Source organism: Branchiostoma floridae, chromosome 5, assembly GCF_000003815.2.
Source record: "Branchiostoma floridae strain S238N-H82 chromosome 5, Bfl_VNyyK, whole genome shotgun sequence".
NCBI classification, from domain to species: Eukaryota; Metazoa; Chordata; class Leptocardii; order Amphioxiformes; family Branchiostomatidae; genus Branchiostoma; species Branchiostoma floridae.
Genome location: NC_049983.1, coordinates 19,052,471 through 19,075,655, shown reverse-complemented (window position 1 = coordinate 19,075,655; position 23,185 = coordinate 19,052,471). Strand labels below are relative to the sequence as shown.

The 23,185-nt window shown below is 38.9% G+C and overlaps 1 protein-coding gene across 1 annotated transcript in view; it reads left to right on the top strand.

Moving 5' to 3' along the window:
- LOC118416245 (GRIP1-associated protein 1-like) overlaps positions 1–23,185 on the top strand; it is a 135,417-nt gene that overhangs the window by 88,889 nt on the left and 23,343 nt on the right. Inside the window, exons 25-33 of the mRNA XM_035821330.1 lie at positions 6,783–6,896; positions 7,473–7,550; positions 7,948–8,053; positions 8,330–8,334; positions 8,407–8,463; positions 8,764–8,863; positions 9,623–9,723; positions 12,020–12,127; positions 14,860–14,953. Of these exons, the coding sequence (XP_035677223.1) occupies positions 6,783–6,896; positions 7,473–7,550; positions 7,948–8,053; positions 8,330–8,334; positions 8,407–8,463; positions 8,764–8,863; positions 9,623–9,723; positions 12,020–12,127; positions 14,860–14,953 (763 nt within the window). The remainder of the gene's footprint in view (positions 1–6,782; positions 6,897–7,472; positions 7,551–7,947; positions 8,054–8,329; positions 8,335–8,406; positions 8,464–8,763; positions 8,864–9,622; positions 9,724–12,019; positions 12,128–14,859; positions 14,954–23,185) is intronic.

Genomic DNA, 23,185 nt, shown 5'->3' with positions numbered 1-23,185 from the left:
TAACACTAGTCACTTAACATACATTTTAATGAAGACAAATATGCAGAAGTGTTAACAACAAATTGTACCTGTATCTATCATGAAATGCCTTGATGTAATTCTTGAGCACATGGAAAGAGACTCAATGATTTTTATGACTGTTACAAATGATTGTTTATTTTCTTTAAGTCATTTTAAAGCAAATCTAATAGCCTTGTAGACCTGCTCATTTTTCACACACCATTTTAATGAAGACAAATATGCAGATCTGTTGGCAACATTTGTACCTATAGATACTGTTGTCAATGCGCTGTAACTCCTGAGCAGAGTTAAGGTTTCCTGAATTGTTGTTGGCACCTACAGCCAATGTAGCACTCCCTGTGGAAGTCATTGGGTACAACCAAAATTTGGATAAAGCAGACAGCTCTACGTGGACTATCATTTCATTTAGTTCTTTTCTACATGTTTCTATATTTGTGTAATTCCAAAATCAAAATATATAGCATAAGCAGTAAAACCTCTATGGTGATTGAGACAAATGAAACAGTTTCTCCTGGAAGGAGTGTATATTCTTTATGCTGTCTTTAGGGACTTTGTCTATTGTGATACAATAGGTGGATCTATAGATTAGTAGTCGCTAACAAATATGCCATTTGCCTGAATGTGAAGGGGTGAATAATTTGTTAGGTTTTCTCCGATAGGGGCATACATTTTGTTTCTGGTTATTAGCATGTTATCTGTATATTATAGATATGTGCATTTTTTTTCTGTTACTGGCACACAATACAGTAACTATAGGGCAAGCCTACTGGGATGTTATAATTATATTTATGACCTGGTCCAAAACCAAGTTTATCATAGATGTAGTTTTTTTTACTCATACACAATGCTCTAAGGCAGGCCCAATGGTGTATCATCATGTGTAACATGCACTGCTAAAATGGAGCAAATTTTTGTCCTAAAGCTTTGTACCTTATCTTTCAGAATCAGCTGGTGATGGGATGACACTGACAATTAGTCTCAACTTCCTACCTTATCATGTAGATAAATGTGATTTATTAAAGACAATTAAACAATTGCAAATCATCACTTTTATAATAACCTTCATATTTACCAGATGCCAGTGATTTACAGCTAAGGGCTGGATAGTGCTTAGTTTCTGACAAATGTGATCAATTCAATGATTATTCCAAAGGTATCAAGTACTTATATATATAACTGGTATGGGTATAGGGTGGTTAGTTTAATGTCTACTGAAAGATAGAGATTTTATTCTCTATCTGCCTCCCCACCCCCACTAATGCAGTGGTACAATCCAGTCTATATCTATGATGCACATGTAATGTGTTATTCCCACAGTTGTTGCCTTTATTGTACAGCAAAGCTATTGCCAGATAAATCTATTCCCTTGTGCTTGGAAGTACTTTGTTTCTTCTTCCCCTTCTAAGCCTCGAGGTTGTTACCAATATCCTTCTATAACGGTTAAACCACTACAATGACTTTTCCAATAACGCCCTTGCTTCAGAAGTTGGTTGCTTAGATTTCTTCACCACGGTTGAGTGTTTGGACGGTACCCATCATCCTTTATGTATTGGATTTATGATAAGATATCGCTAAGGTGATGGGCTTTTGTTGCCTTGGCTCCCATCTTGGTCCACTGACAGGTAATGGCCAACCCCCAATCTCATCAGTTTCAATTCAGGGGCAATCAGTGGGCTGGACGAGCACTGTAATATCCTGGACGGTGGCAATTTGGTTATCTGATGGAAAGTGGGAGATTGGAAAGTGTGAACAATCAGGGCCGGCGGATGATAGCTTGGGCGGGAGATGCCAGGTTACGCTGCACTTGTTGATATAGCTTAGGCCAGGCTGACCTGATTATATGGATGACAGCCACATGCACATTTTAGTGTTTGTCCACGTCAAGAAAAAAAGTTTTTAGCCATACTTTAAATTTTGCAAAGAAGGTGCAATAGGAGCAAATTTGCTGCAAAAAAAGAGAATATAATCGATACCAGATTGAGTAAGTCTTCCAGAAGCAAAATGAATGTGAAAGCACAAAAATAATAAATCTTTGCTTGGTGTACCATGTTCTGTGTGTTCAGCCACTTGTGCAACCATGATGAAGGAATCTTTTTTATTGCCCAACCTTTTTTGGGGGTCACTCAGTGCACACAGTTTGACAGCCGCATGCACGTTTGTGTTTGTCCACGTCCCAAAGTGCAATAGGAGCAAATTGACTGCAAGAAAAGAATTCAATATAATCGATAACGGATACTAATGAGTTAAGTCTTCCAGAAGCCAAAAAGTTGTGAAAGCACAAAATTGTTCCATGTTCTATGTGTTCAGTAGCCGATTCCACCATGATGAAGGTAACTTTTTTTCACAACTTTTTTTTTTACTCACTCACAAAGTTTTGGTGCGCCCAGAGAGAATGTTGGTTTGTTGTTCATGTAACCAGATCAGCATGGCCTTATATGGAAATGGAGTGAAATATGTTGTCTTTTTAGTAAACTTTTTTCATTCAGTGACTTAAGCAGCATGATGAAATTATTCACAGAATTCCTGGTTGTCTTCAGCTTTTCCAATGCCTTAAACTTCTCTGAGGAATAAAGTAACTATGAATCATGAGTCTAAATATCATTTTCTACGCTAGTTTAACTTGGTTTAAACTCTCTCGGGTCAATTAGGTATTGGCCAAGATCCCTGTCCTTGACTAAGTCTTGTTATTGAAGGCTGTTGGAAAGAATTAGCCCCCGAATCCTTGAGTAATACTTAGCCTGGGAGTGACTGCATGGGTCTTGGCTGACTGCCACGGTATCTGGTGGTGAGGAGAATTGTGAGCATGGGTAAACTCTCATTTCAGAAGGATCGGCATGATGGTATAAATCCACATGAATATTCCCACTTTTATGACAGCCACGATTCTCTAAGAGTATATTGGTTGAACAGGTTGGAAGGCTGCCAGCCAGAGTTGTAGGAGGGGCAGTTATTATAGTGTGAAACATTGATGACAGGTCACTCCAACTGTATTCCAGAACACACCATGTCTGCCCTTGGAACACCTCAAGCATATACATGTAGTAAATGATATTACTGGTAATAGAGCATTTACCAGCATGTAGCAGTTGTCTGTTCTTTGCCAAATTTTGTACTAAAAGAAAAAAATAAATTGTGACAAGCAAAGAATAGAAGAAAGAAAGACCAGTTACTTCATTACTTGGTTATGAAGTATTTGGTGACAATGCAAAAAAAAATTCATGTGCAAAAGAGTCATGTATCACTGTTAAGTTCAGTATGTATTTTTCCCCTTTCTGTTTATTTTCTACATTTTGAATAAAAAGAAAACTGCAAGATTTAAGCAGATAGCATGGAACGTAAGAAATTCAATGGAAAGCCAGTCATTCCATTATTTAGTCATGAAATACGTGGCTGGTGGCCACCCAAGAAAAATCCAGACGTAAGCTCAACTTTGAACCGCAGCATGACAAACGGCATGTGTGCCTTTGATCTGTTTCCATGCCATGAACTCAATTTCTCTTCCTGTGTAATATTGATGCTGGTACAGAAGTGCAAATGGGGAATCCTGGTGATCAATGTTTTACTGACAGCCCCCCAACTTTACGGACATCAGAGTTACGTCAGTGTTTGCTGTACAATTGAAGCAATCAGAAGGGATGGGTGATGTGGAAGGGGGCCCTGGAACCAGTATAGAAAGGTCATGATTGTGACCAACCTTTGATCAAAATCTGTGTTGTCCAAGATGTGTTTCTGCATTGAAAGGGAAAAAAGAAAACTTAAATACATGTATATTGAAACATTGCATAAATGGGCACAGCTTTCGAAGTTTCTTTTTGACCCTCTCATCCTTTTATTTTATAACAGTAAGTTACATTGTACAAATGCACATGAAAGTTCCTATTTATAGATACCAGTTTTGCTTATCATATACACATGTACATGTATGAACCCTTCTAATCCTTTGTAGACAACACATTTTTGTGTGTAGTCTATGTCAGAACTGACTTAATGAATGTCTCTATGCATAAGTCCAGCCAACGTTCTTTCTATAAAGCCAGCAGGAAGAAAGCCTGACTGTGAACATTGATTTTTTCTACGTGGCCTTGGTGCAGCCCCTGCAACCTTCATCACCTTACAGTCACGCACATCACTCCTTTACTTTGTCAACTTTCAAAAACTGTGTTGTTCAAAGGCACGAGATGTCCTATGGGTTGACCTGTCCAGCCAATTTGTAGCCAGGTTTTCTATATATTCTGCAGGAGTGGGGTATTTGATCAACTATAAACGTATAGAGAAAAGTCATTCCTAATATTTTAAGACATTCAAAGTTGCAGTAGGTACCAGAAGCCCCAAACTTGTCCTCCCCCATGCATGTTTTATCCTTCCCATGTATTTGATCAACTATAAACATGTAGAGAAAAGTGATCCCTGTGCTATCATATCTTGAGACATTCAAAGTCGCAGTAGCTCCAGCCAGAATCCCCAAAGTCCTCCCCCATGTTTTATCCTTTCCATGAAATGAATATCTGTCTGGACTGCCAATAAAAAATGATAATATACACTTGCCATGGTGCTGTAATATAGCAATGTAATAAGTTGTATTCTGCATCCTCATGCATCATGGTTGTTCTTTGCAGGGAAAGTCCGAGCAGCTTCAGTCCTGCAGGGAGCAACTTAAGTTAAGATAAACTAAGGGACCTGTCGATATTTATCGGGGGGGGAGGGCTGGTGCATAGGTGGGGGGGGCCAATGAAAAATTTTTTGAGCCGAGGGGGGGGGCATTGAAAAATTTTTTGAGCCGAGGGGGGGGCCATTGAAAAAAAATTGCCTGAGGGGCCTTGATAAATACTACCAAAATGTGCCCCTGAAATGCAGGAAATGAAGTTTCAGATGGTCAAGATTTCAATTTTTCTCTGGACGTCCCTTGCGACGGCTTGCGCCTCTGGCGCACACAACACTTCGGCGCTCGTCGCCATCAAAAGTCTCTTCCTCTGACAGAAAATTGTCATTACATTTAGCATAGTCTACCAGCGAAGTTTATCCCTCAAAATGCAGAAAATCGTGTCTCAGAGGGTCCAAACTTCATCATTTGAATGACATTTCTCCAGACCTACCTTGCGACGGCTCGTGCCATGCCCGGCGCTCGAAATTGTGGAAATACGTTGGGGGCGTCGTCGCCCTCAAAACCATGTGAAGTTCTAATAGAAAGGCTATTAAACTTAAAGCTTAGTCTGCCAGCAAATTTTGCCCATCAAGATTTAGGAAAGACCGTTTCAGATAGTCAAGATTTCCAAATTTTCCCGGTGGAGCATGCCCCCGGACCCCCAAGGATTACGTTGATATAGTTCGCCCTCCCCATACTGAGAAATTTTCTGCAGCCGCCTCTGTCGTGTGATTCCATGTTCGCACGAAGTTTAAGAAAACTATAGAAACTAAAATTGGTATAAATATCAATCCTGCGTGCATCTGTTCTTTGTATACAGAGTGGTTCACGGACGGCAACGGGATAAAACATTACGATGTTTACTTTCGTGACAGCGGGCTCTCTGCTGCATATGACGTCATGGTGGCGCGAATTTTTTTTGGCAAGTTTGTAGGTTGCAATTGGCCGAAATAACTCCCGTTTTGGAAAGATTGAAGCAGTCTTGAAGCGGTTTTCGAAACGATATCGCTAAAATGTACCCAAGTCTCTTCCATCTACAACATTAATTTGTTTTCTTTTGTGTAAATTTCGTACATGTGTGGTGGAAAAGATCGCCGAAGTTGGATTACCGCCCCGCCCCTCCCCGCCCGCTTTTCTCTTTGTTGATGTGGACGCACAAAATCCAAATTTTTTTGCCTCACAGAATGCGGGAAATTTCGTTTTAGAGGGTCAAAAATATCAAAATTTCCCGGGTAGCATGCCCCTATCCCCCGAGACCGGTCGGGCCTTCGGCCCTCCGATCCCTGGACGGCCTTTAACAGCTAGCCGTCGGTCTGGCGGAAACGTTCAGTTTCGTGATCTTGCGTATTAAACGTTACCAGAGACTTTTTTTCACGTAGATTGGAGAAGTGATATCAGACAAGGTAAGTCTTATAACCGTTGCAGCGTGAGTGTAACAACATCAAGTGCTACATGAAAACTCGGCTGTTGTAAAACTTTGGGAGATAACATATGCCCCAGCAGGACTCCAACGTGCGTAATTTGTTGACGCGCGGGTCTTGACACCCCGGGCCGATCGTCGTCACGTTCAAACAACGCTACCGCTATTGTTATTGCTATATTATTTAATGACAGACTGTGTGTAATGGAAAAGGTAAGGAAAAATTGGAGGGGGGGGGGGCATTGAAAAATTTTGGGGGGCAGGGGGGGGGGCCATTGAAAAAATTTTTACCAGACCTATTTTGCACCAGCCCCCTCCCCCCAGTAAATAACGTCAGGTCCCTAACAGATAGCAAAACTGTCTGTTATCTGGCCTCAACAGTCCATTCGTACATTGGGTAGACTTGTCCAGCCAATTTGTAGCCAGGTTTTCTATATGTATACCTTAGGAGTTGGGGATTTGATCAAACATAATCATATAGAGAAAAGTGATCCCTGTGCTATCATATCTTGAGACATTCAAAGTTGCAGTAGCTCTAGGAGGAAGCCCCAAAGTCCTCCCCCATGTTTTATCCTTTCCATGAAATGAATATCTGTCTGGACTGCCAATAAAAAATGATGCAAGCCATGGTGCTGTAATATAGCAATGTAACAAATTGTATTTTGCTTCCTTTTACATAAGATGGTTGTTTTTTTGCAGGGAAAGTCCGAGCAGCTTCAGTCCTGCAGGGAGCAACTTCAGGAGGCGCAGGAAAGTCTGCAGTCCTTGGAAAATACCAAAGGATGGTTTGAGCGCCGCCTAGCTGAAGCTGAGGTAACTGCAGTTGTGTGGCACGGCACCTCTTTTGTCTTTGTAGTCACTGACTCGAGAAATTGGTAACGTTGTAGCAGAAAATCGTACTGCTTACGTGTGGGCTTGCAAAATGACTTCTTCAGCAAATGATGGACTTCTGGTGAAATGAGACTTTGCATGAGGCAAGGTCAAAGGGGTCATTTGTCCTAATGAACATTACCAGTTACCCGGGGTGCATATTTTATTCAAGAAAATACGTTAAATCATCTCTCAATGAAAGTTACATGTAACTTGTTTGTTAAAATCTGCATTGATTAAAGTTGTTCAATGAAAGAAAACGTTTTCATTATGAAATAATATGGTTAATGCCATGTTGCCCAACTATTTTGTTGGTTTTGTTGATTTGCCTGGAACAACCCTTATGTTGGTAAAACAATTGTGCATAGGGCTTACCTACAACACTTGGTGTAGAAGGTAGATTTGAATTCTTTGTTGGGTAACATACATGTGAATAGGCTTTTTCATAAATATACTTATTACCAGATGAGAGCCCAAATTTAAAAGACATTTCTACTTTACCATCTTTTGTGCCTACAGGAATCTATTGAAGCTGCCAAAAAGGACCATGAAGAGAAAGAGACGAAACAGGAAGAACTTCACAAACAGGAGATTCAGGTGCCTTAAACACGTAGTAGTATATTATTGTTTATCAGAAATTTGTGCTCAACCAAGGAACATTGACATGCTTCAGTCTATTGTCATACTTTTAATCTGTATTTCCATGCATAAGAGTACATGTTGGCTAACTTGTCAGATCCCCATCGCAAACTTTTTGAAACAATTTAAAACTTTCTAAGCCAATTACAAACTTTGTCAGTAATACCTGCATTGGAATCTCTAAGACTTGACTATTTCCCATTACATCCTGTAGAAAGCAGTGTACATTAACTTAAATACGAATGATCCATATACATTTGCACCACGGAAAGGATTATGAAGTAGATTTACTGTAGCACACATAGATATTAGCTTGAGCCTGATGATGTTGGTCTGTTCCCCTGTGGATGTGCAGAAGTTGGAGTCTCAGCTGGAGAAGCTGCAGGGATCCCTCCAGGAGCTGCAGGGAACCAAGGATCAGCTGCAGGAAACCATCACCAAGCTGCAGCAGGTGGGAAGATGCAAAAGCGGTTTTATCAGGCTTTCAATTTTGTACCGTTTGTACCTACCGTAACATGTAATGAAAGAGGAATAAACAATGGTGTTCTTTACAAAGTGGTTACAAGTGCTGTAGAAAGACATGTAACACGTTACAATTTTGAGGAGATGAGTCAGTTGATTGTCAAAAGCAACGTTAGAGCAAAAAATAGAATGGACAAGAGTTCACAAGACTGGTCTTCCTGCTTGTTACAGTCTTGTGAAAGTGCTACCTACGTACATAATGTACCTACCTACAGTACATGTATGCACTGTTGTTGTTTTTCTACCCGTGTTTCTCTTTATCATTTCTTTGACTCATTTTGTGTTATTACAGGGGACAAAGGATGGCGTGGATGAGAGAAAAATTGTGGAGAAGAAAGGCATGTCTATGGTGAGGCATTTCAATGAACCATACCAATAATAAGTATATGACTTTTTTTTGTTTTGTTTCTTCCCCAAGATTTTGTTGTCCTTGGAATCATGAAAAAATCAGTTTTTTGTTGGAAAACTTAAAGAAACAACTACTTCTCATTGCTTTTTAATGTATGTTTAGCAAGACAGAATACTTAAGTTTTTAGTACCTTGTAAAATAAGAACCTCGCCTTCATGTACATTCAGGCAAATCACATTCTACAGTGACGTTGTGAACCAATCTGTTCCTATTCAGTGATGATGTTTATGTTGTTTCCAGGTGAAGGACCTGAAGCGACAGCTGCACCTGGAGCGGAAACGCTGTGAGAAGCTGCAGGAGCGGCTGCAGCAGATTCTGTCGGAGAGGAACGGGCAAGCTGGTCAGCATAATCTTCATTCGAAATTACACAAATTTTTGTTCAATCTAGACACATAGCCTCTGAGTCAATGAATTTGAACCTTATCTGCGTGTATATTCAGGCAGGTCACATTCTACAGTGATGTTGTGAACTTACAATGTAGAAAGCCTGATAAAATGTAGACTCTGTGTCAGTTGTACTTATAATCAAGCGAAGTACATTTTTTAGGAAATGATTGATACAGACTTCCCCTGTTACATACATCACAACTTTAGACACTTTTTTCGTGCTCAAAGGCTGGCCACTGCATCGAAAGTTGCCAGAAAATTGCTGTCATTTTAGTTGATGTTTCCTTTTCTTTTGTTTCTTGCACAGTAGGGATCAAGGACTTTTCAAAGAACCAACTACTACAGCCTGTCCCTGTTACATGTTATAACTTCAGACACTTTTTCACGTTGCTCATTGTCATGGCACTCCATCAATCAATCAATCAATCAATCAATCAATCAATCAATCGTTCGCTTGCATCAATAGTTGCCAGAAATTAGGCCATTGTTATTAGGCCGTTGTTTTAGTTGATGTTTCCTTTTCTTTTGTGTCTTGCACAGTAGGGATTGAGGACTTTTTCAAAGAACCAACTACTACAGCCTGCCCCTGTTACATGTTATAACTTCAGACACTTTGCTCAATGTCATGGCTCATTGCTGAATGTCATGGCACTGCATCTACAGTTGCCAGAATCTTGGCTGTTGTTTTACTTGATGTCCCATTCTTGCACAGTAGGGATCGAGGACCTGCTCCACTCCAGTGGTCTGGACTCTCCCCAGAAGTGGGACAGCAGCAGCATGTCCTCACTTAGCGGAGTCCGGGAACCCACTCTGGTAAGTCAATTATAAATGGTTCTTTTGAGTTAAGATAAACTAATAGATAGTTAAGTCCGAGAGCCCCCAATGGTAAGTCTCGCAAGCTGTTCGAACAGTTAAGATATTAAAACTAACAGAGAACTCACACTCAGTCTGGTAATTCACTCGCAAATGTTTCTTTTGAGTTAAGATAAACTAACAGATTCTAGCAAAACAGTCTGTTATATGGCCTCAACAGTCCATTCGTACATTGTCCCTAGGCTATCATTTGTCCTGAGATGTCTCAAAGAGTTTAGTCTACCAGTCAGGAGGGGAATAGGCCTACATGTACCTAACAACATGTAGCTGGTGTGTTACACCGAAGGGCGGTTATACCGGCTATATAGATACAGAAACAGATACAGATTCAGGATGCAAGTTGTGGAGAGCCCCTTTGTGGTACTTTGTGATAAGAGCTAGCCATCGTGTTGCCCAAGGTTAAAATGATCAATCTCTGCTCTTCCTTTGACAAGGTCAGTCAATGTTAATCTCCCTCCCAGGAGAAACTGACAGCAGGAAGGCGTAATGAGAATCAAGTGACCTGCTACACTGCCAGCTAAATCCCTAACCTTGTTACACACATGGCAGTGAGATATGTCATTCTGTAGTGTCTTAAGGTCTTTGGGAACTTAACACAAATTTGGAAGCGTCTTTGTGTGTATAGGCAAGGAGGTTTGATATACTGGTACCTCCTTGGTATGAGTCTTTGAATTTTGCATTTCTTACAGTGATGTTTGCTGGTAGATAATTTGAATACACTGTGAGAAGAGTGGCAGAAAAAGAGTGTTGAAATGACTGCAAAGATCAGACTTGACAGAGTGGCAGGAAATAGAATTCAGAGTTGGGAGAGCTAGAACTGCATACCAGACTTTAAATAATAAATATTTCATTGCGTTGTCAGAGCTTAAAACTCTTGTTTGTACCATAGGTAAAAGATGTATGATTCAATCTCCGACAATCTGTAAGGCTAGCCTGGTAAATGTGTCCAAGGAAAAAATAAATGAATGGGACCTCCATTTTCTCCTCTCCTCTGCATTTATTCTCATTGCTTTAGATAAAACTTTGTCCGGGACTTACTTACAATTAATTCCCAGAGGTTAAATATATTTGGTTCCTTACTGGCTTGACATCCTTTCTACTTACAATCTGGAGATCTGAGGGCCCCTGTGATTCACTAACAGTCTGTAAATTCTCAAGCATAATGAAGTCAGCCTTCCTTGGGTACCAAATCACACTTCTGAGTGGGACATTGGCACTTTGTTAGCAAATAGATAACCGACTGTAGCCAGTGTACATCATTCACATTGCCACTGAATTCATTACCCAGTGAAGCATTTGTCATGTGGAAACCCACAAATCCGCCCTCTGGAGTCCAATTATAACAAAAGTTATAGTTTCCAACCACACGAAGATCATGGAATGTTCATTGACATAAGAGATAAGAGCTTGCTGTGATTAGTTCTCAGTAATTAATCCCAGAGGAGCACCAGAAATTTCACACTTAATCTTGCCATCAATAATCTTTGTCGTAGCGATTAGTACAGATTGCTGTGGAAGTGTACTTTTTCTTTATCTTAAGAATACACACTTAAGCTGGTTTCCCACAGCAATTTGTTGGCAGACAGTCGCTTGTTTGCTAATAAAACCATCAGGGTTTGGATACATTAACAAAGAGTCTGATGATGCATCAGAGATACATTTAGTCTGTAACTGATATAGAAGTGGGACTCATTTTGAAAGTCTCGCCGGTTCAAATGCACTCTCATTTTTCTACAATTAGTCTTCAGACACAGGAAATTAAGGAATGATATCAACTGTCATCATTCTTCTAGGTGCCATAATACTGCCGCAAAAAAATTATTTTAGAGGCCTTCTCAAGATTGCTGAACACCAGAATATGTGAAATGTACTTACCTCAGGATTACTGGTGCTGCATTTGTATCAATATCTCTTAAAATCATTTTTACATTCATGTACTTTTTCTCATGTGGCATTATTATGGCATCCATTGGAATTATGTTAAATACTAGTAGTGAATAAAAATCGGATAAATTGAAAAGAGTCTGTAAATCATCCTGCCAAATGAATACAGTATCACGAAATTGATTATAACTTTTAACATGTTCATGAACCAAGAATAATCTATTTCATGCTGTGGTGTAATTTTTAAAGACTACAACGCAGAATATGAAATACATAAAATGACTCCAGTGCTTGACCCTTGAAATTTAAAGCATGAAAAGTTTTACCTAGTAGACTTTTTTTTATCCCACAGTCTCCCCGCAGCTCCTCACCGCAGCCCTCTGGGCTTGCAGAAGAAACGGCAGACCTGATTGGCAGGATCACTGAGCTGCAGCAACAGAACTGGCTTCTGGAAGAAAAGGTAGGGGGAATCCACACGCCAATATAAGCTAAAGCTTAAGTTGCCCATACATCAGAACAAGGGGGCTAACCTCTTTGATTAGAAGATGCATTAAAATAGATACCAGACCCCAGCCCGATCTAAAAAAATAGCTATCGACAGATATTTTGCGATCGGGCTGGGGTCTGGTATCCAGTTGAATCGGGCCTAGTCCCTACCTCTGTTTCAAAGCCCTGTTCCACACATACTTAGGTGCAAGCACCACAACAGGGGACTAGTCCACTGGTAGTGTAGTGTGTTTAGCTTCCATACTCTTCATCTTCGCAGAAAAAGAAGTATGCGCCATTTTTTGGAGTCTTGGTATGACCCAGCTACAGTAACCTTGGTGGTCTCCCATCCAAGTACTGACCCAACTGCACGCTGTGTAACTTTTGAAATGACTAGCCATTATTAGATACAACGACAGACAAACATCCATTGTGCTTTATTCCTATCATGCTCAATTATAGCTTTTGCTACAAACCAGTCAAATCTGAATATATTAGGTTACAGCAGAAACATGTATTGTCACAACTATTTTTTTAGGTTCATTTAGTACTCATAAACCCAACAGTGCAGCAAGATTACAGAATAAGAAACTCCTTAACTTTGCCAAGGAAAAAAAGGAAGACAATTTTTCCTGCATGTACCAGTCCAAATCTCCTCATGCACATGAAACCTGAGATGAACAGTGATGCCTGATCTGGCAAGCCTATGTCAGTGATTGATGTAACTCATTTGTTCAGAGGATGTAGCATGATTTAATGTAAATTGTTTTCTGCTAAGATGCTGATTAGATGCCCCTGGGTAATGATACAAGTTAAGGGGCATACATAAAGGCAATTATGTATTACTGAGGAACAGTGAGACGACAGCCAATTACTTTAGAGATTAAACTAAGAAAGGAGCCAGAATTCCTGTCAAAATTATCTTCAATATGTGTATATGTGGAATTATTTATCATATTAGAAGTTAATTGGCACAGCAGGGAGGCTGATAATATTAGTTGGCATCTCATTATCATTTCTATCTTTGTTATGATTACCAAATTGTAATTGCATTTCCAAATAAAATGTTAGATACAGAGATACTGCTTTTCAAAATCATTTGGATATTACTATCATTAAACATATGTTTCTTTCTGATTATCAACTTTCCCCCAGGTTTTACTTCAGCTGCATCTATTTCTAATAAGCAGATAGTGTTCAAACTGATTTGTATAAAAATGTTACCCCGACAAATTGTTGCTATATTTCTGCTTAGGCTACATGTATATATGGAGATACCCTGTTGGTCTTGACTTATGACAATATTTGAAAAGCAAAAAGGCGTCAGTCAGTATTCAACTTCCTACATTGCAAGAAGCATTGAAAAGTCTAGGATGAAGATTATCAATGCTTCTGGAATTTTCCCAGACATTGCAGTGCTAGCAAAATGTTAGTATTTGAGTGTACTGAATCAGATATGTTTGACACTAGATGGTGTAAGCAATGCTATTCCTTTGTATATCGGCTTTTCCACTTTTCAAATTCCATCATACAGTCATGATCAAGTCGGATTCTTTTTAGCGTAACACTATTTAAAAAACCTCTGGAGATGCCTATACATATAGAGTGCAATGATTTTATGTGACACTGTCTATTTTGTTCTGTTGTGTGTCTTGTATAATATGTTTTTACTGCGGGCCTGTTAGCACCTGCAATAAGGAATAACATTAAATAGATAAATAAAAAGTCAGCATGCAGCAACTCGGCTCCATGGAAGTCCTACTAATGGCCCCCTTCTCCAATGGACTGACTCGGATCCATGCAGTCGGTTGTCAAGGGCAAACAACAATGACACTAATTGGAGCAATAAATCACAGCTCCTGTCAATACATAAGCGAGTGATAGGCCTTTTCAAAATCTGTTCTGCCGTTTCAGCATATCTGCCCTTTGGTCAATAGAATGCCGACAGGTTAACAGTTACATGTACATGCAGGGTCTGGCCATAAGTCCTGACCTTGACTCCTGTAAATTGTTCATGGCCAGACATAATAGATCTTCTGAATTGAAAATAGCAGAGTAGCAATTTGTTGTACCATGACTCAACTCAGTTCTCCAAAATAAAGTACTGACTTTAGTTAACTGTTAGAATTTGTTTAAGAAGTTTAAATGGTTTGAAACAACGTAGGGTTGTTAACTTAAGGTTGCTAGAACGCAAACATGAAAATTCTGTATACTATAACTTCTGCAGTTCACCACCAAATCCAGCTCAACAAGGTTTCAGATCTTAGCTGGCAATGACTACTTTGACTCACTATCCTGTTTATTATCTGTTGTTTCTGCCTTGCAAGGCTTTAATAGATGTACTTACATCAAGGAGTGTCTGTAACAGAACCTCTATAGATGTCTGTTCCAGAGATGTCACAAAGTGAGGCAATGTGGCTTAGTGGTGATATTTCCCCAACCACCTGTAGGTTAGGATGTACAGAATGATACACAAACTGTACAAAATATTTTACTCATTTTATTTTTGATTGCAGTACAATTTTATAATCAACTCTAGTATAAACCAATAACCCTGTACGTATAGCGCCTGTGTACATGTGTATGTGTTTAAGTCAGACATACAACTTCAACAGAACTGTAAATTTTAACTATTTGAATCATAAGAATAGTAACTAAAGTGGTGTTTGATAAATACACTTTCAAATCTAATTTTCCAAACCACAGGTCAACCACTTGGAGAGCAACAGTGCATCTATGGCAGAGGACCTGATGAGGAAGAGTGCCATCATCCAGACCTATGTCACAGACAGTAGAACAGGTATCAGGGCTCTTTATTTTTCATTGCTTGAAAACAGTAGACCGATCCTATACTAGCCCTGCCCACCACCATTAAAATGTGAAAATAAAGGTGAACTAGCATTACGCGGAGAGGTTCCTACTTCCTACCTGCATTTTTTGCTGACTATGAAATTGTATGATTTTCTGGGAGGTCCTACTGGTCAGGACCTCCCAGGACTTCTGGTCAGGGACAATTTCAAAACATGATTAGGAGTTGCATAAAATCGTTTGATTGTTCATGCTGTATTTTATACCTGTATTCAAAAATGTAATACTATGTCTTTCTGCCTACGGACAGTTGTGTAAAATCTGTTTTCAGCCAGAGATGTGTTTAAAAAGGGACACTGTCACCAAAAACTTTTTTTTAACTAGGGACTTAACTTCTCGCATAAATTAAGTGTGTATGCAAAATGTTAGGACACTCAATAGGGTTGCTGTCATTTGACTAACTAGGCAATGTGAGTTTGATGCACTTAAAGACAGTAGAATGGTTAGAGCACTAACTCTGTGATGTTTAAATGCTTTGGAACCTGCGGTGGACTAGTTAGGTAAAATGTGTCTACAGCAACTACATGCAAGTGGACAGAGTTAGGGAAAAATACTAACTTATAGCAAGGAGGTTAAATTAACCTCCTTGCTTATAATAACATATTGATATTGCCAGTGATTGTCTGACCTGTTGGCTCCTCAACAAAGTCTCAAATGTGATAGAATTCCTTTGAGGTATTTTTTCAGCATGGACTTCACAAATCACTACTGAAGGTTACATGTAAGTCAGGTTTTAGGTTCAAGTCACCAGCACTGGGATGATTATCATAATGACAACTTGTTAAAAGTGTAAAAGAATAAGTTCAACTAGTGTTATTTTGAGGACTTTTTCTTTCTTCACAGTAAAACTTATCAATGTTGTTCAGTTCACTGAATCTAAGACGTGAGATACAAAAAGCATGCATTTGATTCTTATGTCTTAATATTACATCAAATCTATTTTGCCCCTTTACAGAGACTAATGTTGATGCTCTACAGGATGCATCAGCAAAATGTTTCCTTTTTTTATTTGGTTACCTATAATTAACCTCCTACACTGTTTATTTACAACTTTTTTCACTCTGCATACACTTTTTCTGTGGTCACAGATAGAGAGTTGTATTATAAACACTGCAAAAGTGTGATACGCTATCTTTCTGTGATAGACAACTTAATATACTATTGCTGCTACTTTTACTAAGCTGGTGAGTCACGCCAAAGGGTTTTTATACCGACTATATAGATACAGATACAGGTACTAGTTTCCAAATGATGTGTTAAAACTTTGAATTATGGTTAAGTTGTCAGGAATATAGAATTCCGTGTTCCATAAACACAGTGATGCATTCATGCTGAAGAAAAAGACAATGACTAATCAAGGCTTGGTAATTTTCAGATAATTAGATTTTAAGACTTCATGAGCCATTATTCTCTACGTGGTTATGCAATATTGATCTGTCTATCATAGCAATGACGTTTTGTGGGGGGGAGGAGATTAACTTGTTAGGATTGATTTTTGTTTGTCTAGGCCATGGCCTTGTTTTGTGGCAGTAGATCTTCCTTCTTTGGTGTTTGCAATAGTTAGCCTGAGTACCTCCGTAGTGAACCATGATTAGCTCACTACTGAGGATGGTACTCAGGCTATGTAAAAGTGCACAAGTGAAGCCAATTAACACTAGTTTAAAACAAAAACAAGTAATACTCCAATCATTATCTAAGTTGCCTTGTTCATTCTAACATTAACAACAAATTAACTTATAAATGTACAAAAAAGCACTACACTTTCAGCTCTAACTGTGCAATAACAAGATCATAAAAAAATGACCAGTGTTGTGCTTTTAGTTGCTCCCTGAAGGTGCAAGCCTTATATGGTAGTGGTGCTGACAGGAGCTCCTTCAACAATTGACACTTCCCTTCCCCTATCCATCAAATGTTTTGTACCAGTTTGCATGATTTTGCAAAGAAAATCAATTGTTGGGAGCACCCATCATTGCACGATGTTGATTAAAGAAAAGTTAGAATCTACAAGGTCTATTCTTAAGAGAAAGTAAAGAATATCTAGTCTACATGTTTAGGCCCTGGTGTAGATTTCTCTTACAAGGAGAATACTACAAGATATATGTGGAGAAGGAGACCTCAAGCCAACCGTTCACACTTACGCCACATCTTCAGAAAAGACGCTGGAGCCACATGTTCCCCGTTTAGGAACTTTATTCGAACCGACACACAACAAACATGTTTCGCCATGTGGCTTCCTCAGGGTTATGGGCTCCTAGATTAGAATACTACAAGATACTTTTTCTGCAAATTAAAGAATTGTTAATGCCTGGGCCTATAAAAAACAAACCCCAACTACCAGCCAACCAGGCAGCAGCCCCCACCACCCGTGTAATGTCCAGATCACCTTGTGGTCACACACTACAAATGTGATGTGACAGGCTGGTACATTATGTGTGCCCGGGGATACATCGCACCAATCCCCTCCCGCAAACTTCCGTCTTGGGGTGAGGGAAACACTGACCCACATGAACGCCTTTTTCCAAATTTGGACTGAATCGACCATCACAAATTGATTGATATTTTTAGGGCTCTACTTGATGTGGTGTATCGAGCAGGAATATGATGGGGCGTTTCAATAGGTTAGCCAGGCTCAATCAATAATTCCCACTGGGAATCTTAATTTGGGATGAGGAGTTTTTTATTATCTATTGAGTTTCTTAAGCTTTTTATAAGACATTTGACCCATTTTCTTGTCTTTTTTCTTTTAGACAGATTTGAGGACTCATAATAGTGCTTTAACATTTGAGTATGTGGTAATGTTATTCTGCATAGCAAATAGGTATGTTAGCTTGTGAAAAAATATTTGTATATCATAAGCATCATGTCAATTTCTCACAATCAATGACGGTATATAACCGCTAGAAACCCTTGTGCATAAAGTGTGTTGAACTTCTGATTTTGCATAGTCATGAGGAAATAACTTTCCACGGCCATCCTCATTTATTCATGTTGAAATATCAAAGGGAAGGTTGTTTGTAAGAAGACATGAGCCTTCACATCGTTTTGACAGCATTATCCATCAACCATAGAGATTTGTGCCACAGCTGGTTTCCGCCATTCTGTTTCCTTTGTTAATCTTGCCACAGAGGACTTGGATCCATTTTTAGGGTGCCCGAATCAATAGAAATGCAATCATAATATCTTGGTAGCTTCGTTTTCCCCACAAAAGGTAAAAGCTAATGGTTATCTGCCATTGTTAGATAAGGTATTTCAGATTCAGGTTACAGTTTTGATCATTTGAGCTGTAGCAGCGTAATTGTGTTTTATGTATTCCTGCATTCCTGTGGAAGATTTATGATGTGGATGTATAAGACTTGACATGTTTGATGAATTCATGCATGTCAATGTTTTTGTAAATGGTATCATTTGGAATCATGGCAGTTATTTGTCTCTGTAATTAGGTCAACAAAATAAACCTTTTGTCCCAAAGTTTAAGGTTTTTATTGCCAACAGTGTGGTACATACAGCTTTCTTTATTAAACTTCAGCACACTGATTCCAAAGTATGGCGTACCTGCTTGGCTACCAATTCTCATTTGATTAAAGGATTATTCAGCAGAAAGATTTTCAGAAGTAATGATTTTCAGATCGGATTTATCAGGCCATTAATTGAGACTCTCATTTTTGGTATGAGTAAAGGAAAACATGGTAGTGATAAATTTAGTATGACTACTTTGAGCATTTTCAGGCCTGATGTACCGTATATTCTCGAATAAAGTACGCACCCCAATTAAAGTACGCACCCCTGATTTTGGACAGATCTTTGGGACTGAAAGGTAAAATGGAAAAACTCAAATAAAGTACGCACCCCTTCTCCACCAGTTTTGAACAGACCTTTAACTAAATAAATTCGAATTTATGATGTTTTCCCCAGGTCATTTTGCATAAAATAACCTGGGTTTACACTGTCATTGTCTCTATAAACTTGTGAATTGCCTGCTGCAAATTATAAAAAATCACTGAGAACTGGTAGAAGAAATCAGGCAAAACCAGTTGTACAAGTCAAAGTCACTAACTCAAAAGGATTGTATGCAAATGCCACTGTTAATATGTAAATCATGTTAAGACAATTTCTTTGTTTCATGTTTAGACAACTTCAAGACAACAACAATGTGTATGATTTGAAACATTACTAGAAGTGTAGCTCCACCTTGCTTTATTTTAGGCTTTTCTTACCATTTATCTGTGCAGTAACCTCAAATAAAGTACGCACCCCAACTTTGGCAACAACTTGTAGCACCTTTTCAATTTTGAAAAGTTAAAAAAGTGCGTACTTTATTCGAGAATATACGGTAGCCCTTTTCTGTAAGCTGTACCAAGATAATGTGGTGAATGGATGAACCCAAGGAAAGGAGAAGATAAAGATAGCTGGAGACAAATATCCCCATTCTTTCCATGTGATAATGCTGAAACTGCTTCCATGTTTTTTCCACAAATTGCACAATCTATTTACTTTTATAGTTGTAAAAATGTGACAATGAAACAACTAAGAAGGACTCAGAATGTCTATTGTGGGATCACCTACTCTGAAGTGTTAATTACTGATGACATACAGGTAAGATTGACAATAAAAACCACATGTACACAGATCAGATATATAGGAGAAGTCTGGAAAATGGCATCTTTATGTTGGCTGTAATAAGAATCTGAATTTCGAAAGGGCAGAAGTGCAAAAGGCTAGAATTTTGCATGAAGGAATGCAGATACAAGAGTCAAAAGTTATTGAACCTCTGGTTTATCAGTAGAATTTTAAAGTTCTGACATTTCAGACCTTAATTGGAAATTATAGGAATTATAGGGAAGACTTACCATGTGAAAACTCTGCAGCCATAAATTCCATTACTTCTTAATAACTAACAAGCTTATGCTACTAACTTTTCAGCACTGCGGCCAGCGCCAAAAATGAACTTTTCTCAGCACTGCCAAAGGTTTGTTCTCAGGAAAGTTCAGTTGAAGAAAAGTTTTTTTGGGGGCGTGAATTTTATCTGACATGTATGTGAAAATACAGTAGATTCTAAATATAATGTTATGTGTTGCTAAAGTTTTTGCAGCACCACGTTTTACAAGTGTAATGCTCTATATCAAAGCCTTCATCTTACAGATATGTAGACCAGGTAGGACTACCTATGAAGCAGTTATATGCTGGAAGAGCCTGAATGTTGTCATGATCATGTATTCTTCAGGGGATGGCCATCCCTTGGGAGCTGTTATTGCATCATGCAAAGTCATAACTTCCATATTTCTCATGACTGCCGAGATTACCACAGATTCATGGGCATCATGTGCTGAATTTCTACAGCACGGAAATTAGCACCAAGGACACATCCATACTAACACTGCAACAGTTAATGTGGTGCATATTTCATTTTCCCCGTAAACAGAGTTATTGCCCAATAGATTGGGTGAAGGCTGCGTTATCCTAAAGCTTATGACTTCTCATCCCCTTCTGTACCCCACAGAGATTACTTGTGCTCCTTTTGAAATTGACTTGTTTAAAGAGGTGTGTTACCCTTTTGTACCTAGGAAGATAGGATAAAGCTTGAATTTCATTAGTCTCTCCATTTACGTTTCCTGTTAATTGGCATGATGGACTTCTAAAGCAACAATTTTGTTGTACTCAATTTTATGGCATTTTTTGACAATCCATTCTCAATAAGTTATCAACAAGGAGCCAATTTTGGTTATGAGGCATCAGAAGTGGACTGTGATTTACTAGACTGCAGTTTTGCTGGGTTTTAACATAAATCTTTATAACCTATGTGCAGCTCACGGGTGCTTTGCTAGGACATGAGGCACTTCAAATTCTCCATGTACCAATTCCATTGGTAAGAAGCTATTTTGAAGGAAATGTTGTATGACAGATTGGCGAAAATGCCTTTAGATGCTAGTGGAACTTATTAAAGGCTATTCCAATGAAGAAGCAAAATAGGGGAGGCAAACATTATATAGTTTAACAAAATATTTCTATTGCTTACTCTACATGATTTTTTCCACATGATACTTACATCCCTAATGCCTTACTTTTTTTAGTTCCTTTTGCCTCCAGTCTTGCCACCCTACCTCATTTTATTGCATATGGAACAGTCCACAGTTATTTGCTTGCTGTGAACAATTGCATAATTATTCTCCCAGACTAGCTAGTGACCCAAATATGAAGAGTCCATGTCAGATTGTAGTTGACGCGGTGCATCATTCTGGAAACAAACCACACTCACATGTCAGCAAGGTCATATCAGCCGATATGCCAGCAGATGGCTGCCATCATATCCACATCGGAATGAGGACGGTCGCCAGGTCCAAATTAGCACCTAATTACCAGCAATTACCGGGTATCCTGACGGTGAGGTACTGTAATTTGTAAGGAGGGTCAGGATGGGGACATATACAATGTAATACTATACAACAGCTGTCCCTTGTGGAAGACTGACTTTAAAACTATATATAATTTGTAATATTTATGGTCTATAAGGCCTTTCACTGAAGAGCCAGTTTATTGTATCTAAGGGTGCAACTGTTGAAGTTGTTTATCTTTATCTTTTTATTTTTTAACTTCTTGATCCATCATTTGATTTGACAGGAGGACACCCGGTGTTCCATAGCTGCGGTCGTTGACCTCTTTTTTTCTTAACTTTTCTGTGTCCGCCACTGCACTTTATTCTATACTGTCAACCCTTTACAGAGAACAGAGAAATAGAAAATTATTGAACACATCGTCTTTCAGAAGTTTTCTTGGATTATCTTTCCATCTTACCCAGGACTTGTAAATTGAGTACTTTAAAGTTGTTTGTAATTCTGAAGCTTCATCCAAGCATAGCTTGATCTCCCTGCTGCTAAACTCCATAACGTACATTGTTGTTTACAAATATGATGCCAAGTGGCTACTATAGCAGGCTGTAGGCAAAAAAAACACCCATAGCATGTTATGTTAATCTATCTTTTCTTATGAAATAAAGTATTGATTTGTAAAGATGATTCGAAACTTGACATGAATAGAGTCAAAGTTTAACCTTTCTTCAGTCTCGTTCAATTCATACACGCAGTTCTAAATAAGTAATTATGACATGAGTATCCAAAGCCCAGGGGAAGAAGATAGCATTTTGCAGAGAATAGATATGTAATGTACGGAATATAGGTCAACATTGAAATTCCCCATGGGACTAATCACATGGGGTATTGATGCTCATCGACAGTATCCTGTACAAAATTTTCCATATGGGAAGTGGAGCAAAAAGAGCAAAGTGCTGATATCAATATTCTCAGTGGAAGGCATCCATATGTTTCAATTAGGAATGAGCTGCAGCTATTTAAAGTGGTTAGATATGTGGAGGCCCAAGTTGGGTTGTCAGAAATTGGCCTCATGACTGATGCTGTTCCTTTTTTTTGGGGGGGGGGGGGGACTTTTTATGTAGCCTTCTTGTAGGCACAGAAGGTACCTATAATAGGCAGTTAAGTTGCGTCGGTGAAGGTCAAGCAACTGGATATGATTTTGCAAACGGTCAGACGTTTTAGACAGCCATACGGTGTTTTCTGTTAGGTTTCCTGTACACTCAACAATTATTCTTCCAAGAATCCAAGAAAGTTTTTTTTTTTGTTTTTTTTTGCTAGAGAAGTATTTCCTGGAAGAGGCTGTAGCTAGACTTGAAGGTGTACAGCTCCAAATCGAGACCAAAAAGAAACTGGGGTGATCCCCATTGATAACCACAGAGGCTAAATGCTCTGATTGTCTCTACTTTGTCACTATTTGTCTCTCTCTGCACGTCTTGTGTGTGTGTCTCTCTCCCTCTTTCTTTCCGTGTATCCAATTGAACAGGTAAATATAATAGTAGATTTGTCATTGTAGGATTTTTAGATGATTATGTTATCAGTTGAGATGTTTTTCTCACCATAAGGTGACCAATGCAAAGTTGATACTATTGATATATGTCTACCTTGCCTGGAAGAAGGTTTAATTAATTAATTTGAGAGACGTGTTCTTTCCCTACACTTCCTAGTATGTTATCAGTACAGACAAGTGAGTTGAAGACAAATGACACCAGAGCCATTGGTTAGAATGATGGTCGCAACTTCTAAAGGGATTCATTCTCACAATAAATCTTTACAACCATGCACTGAGTCACCAGAATCGC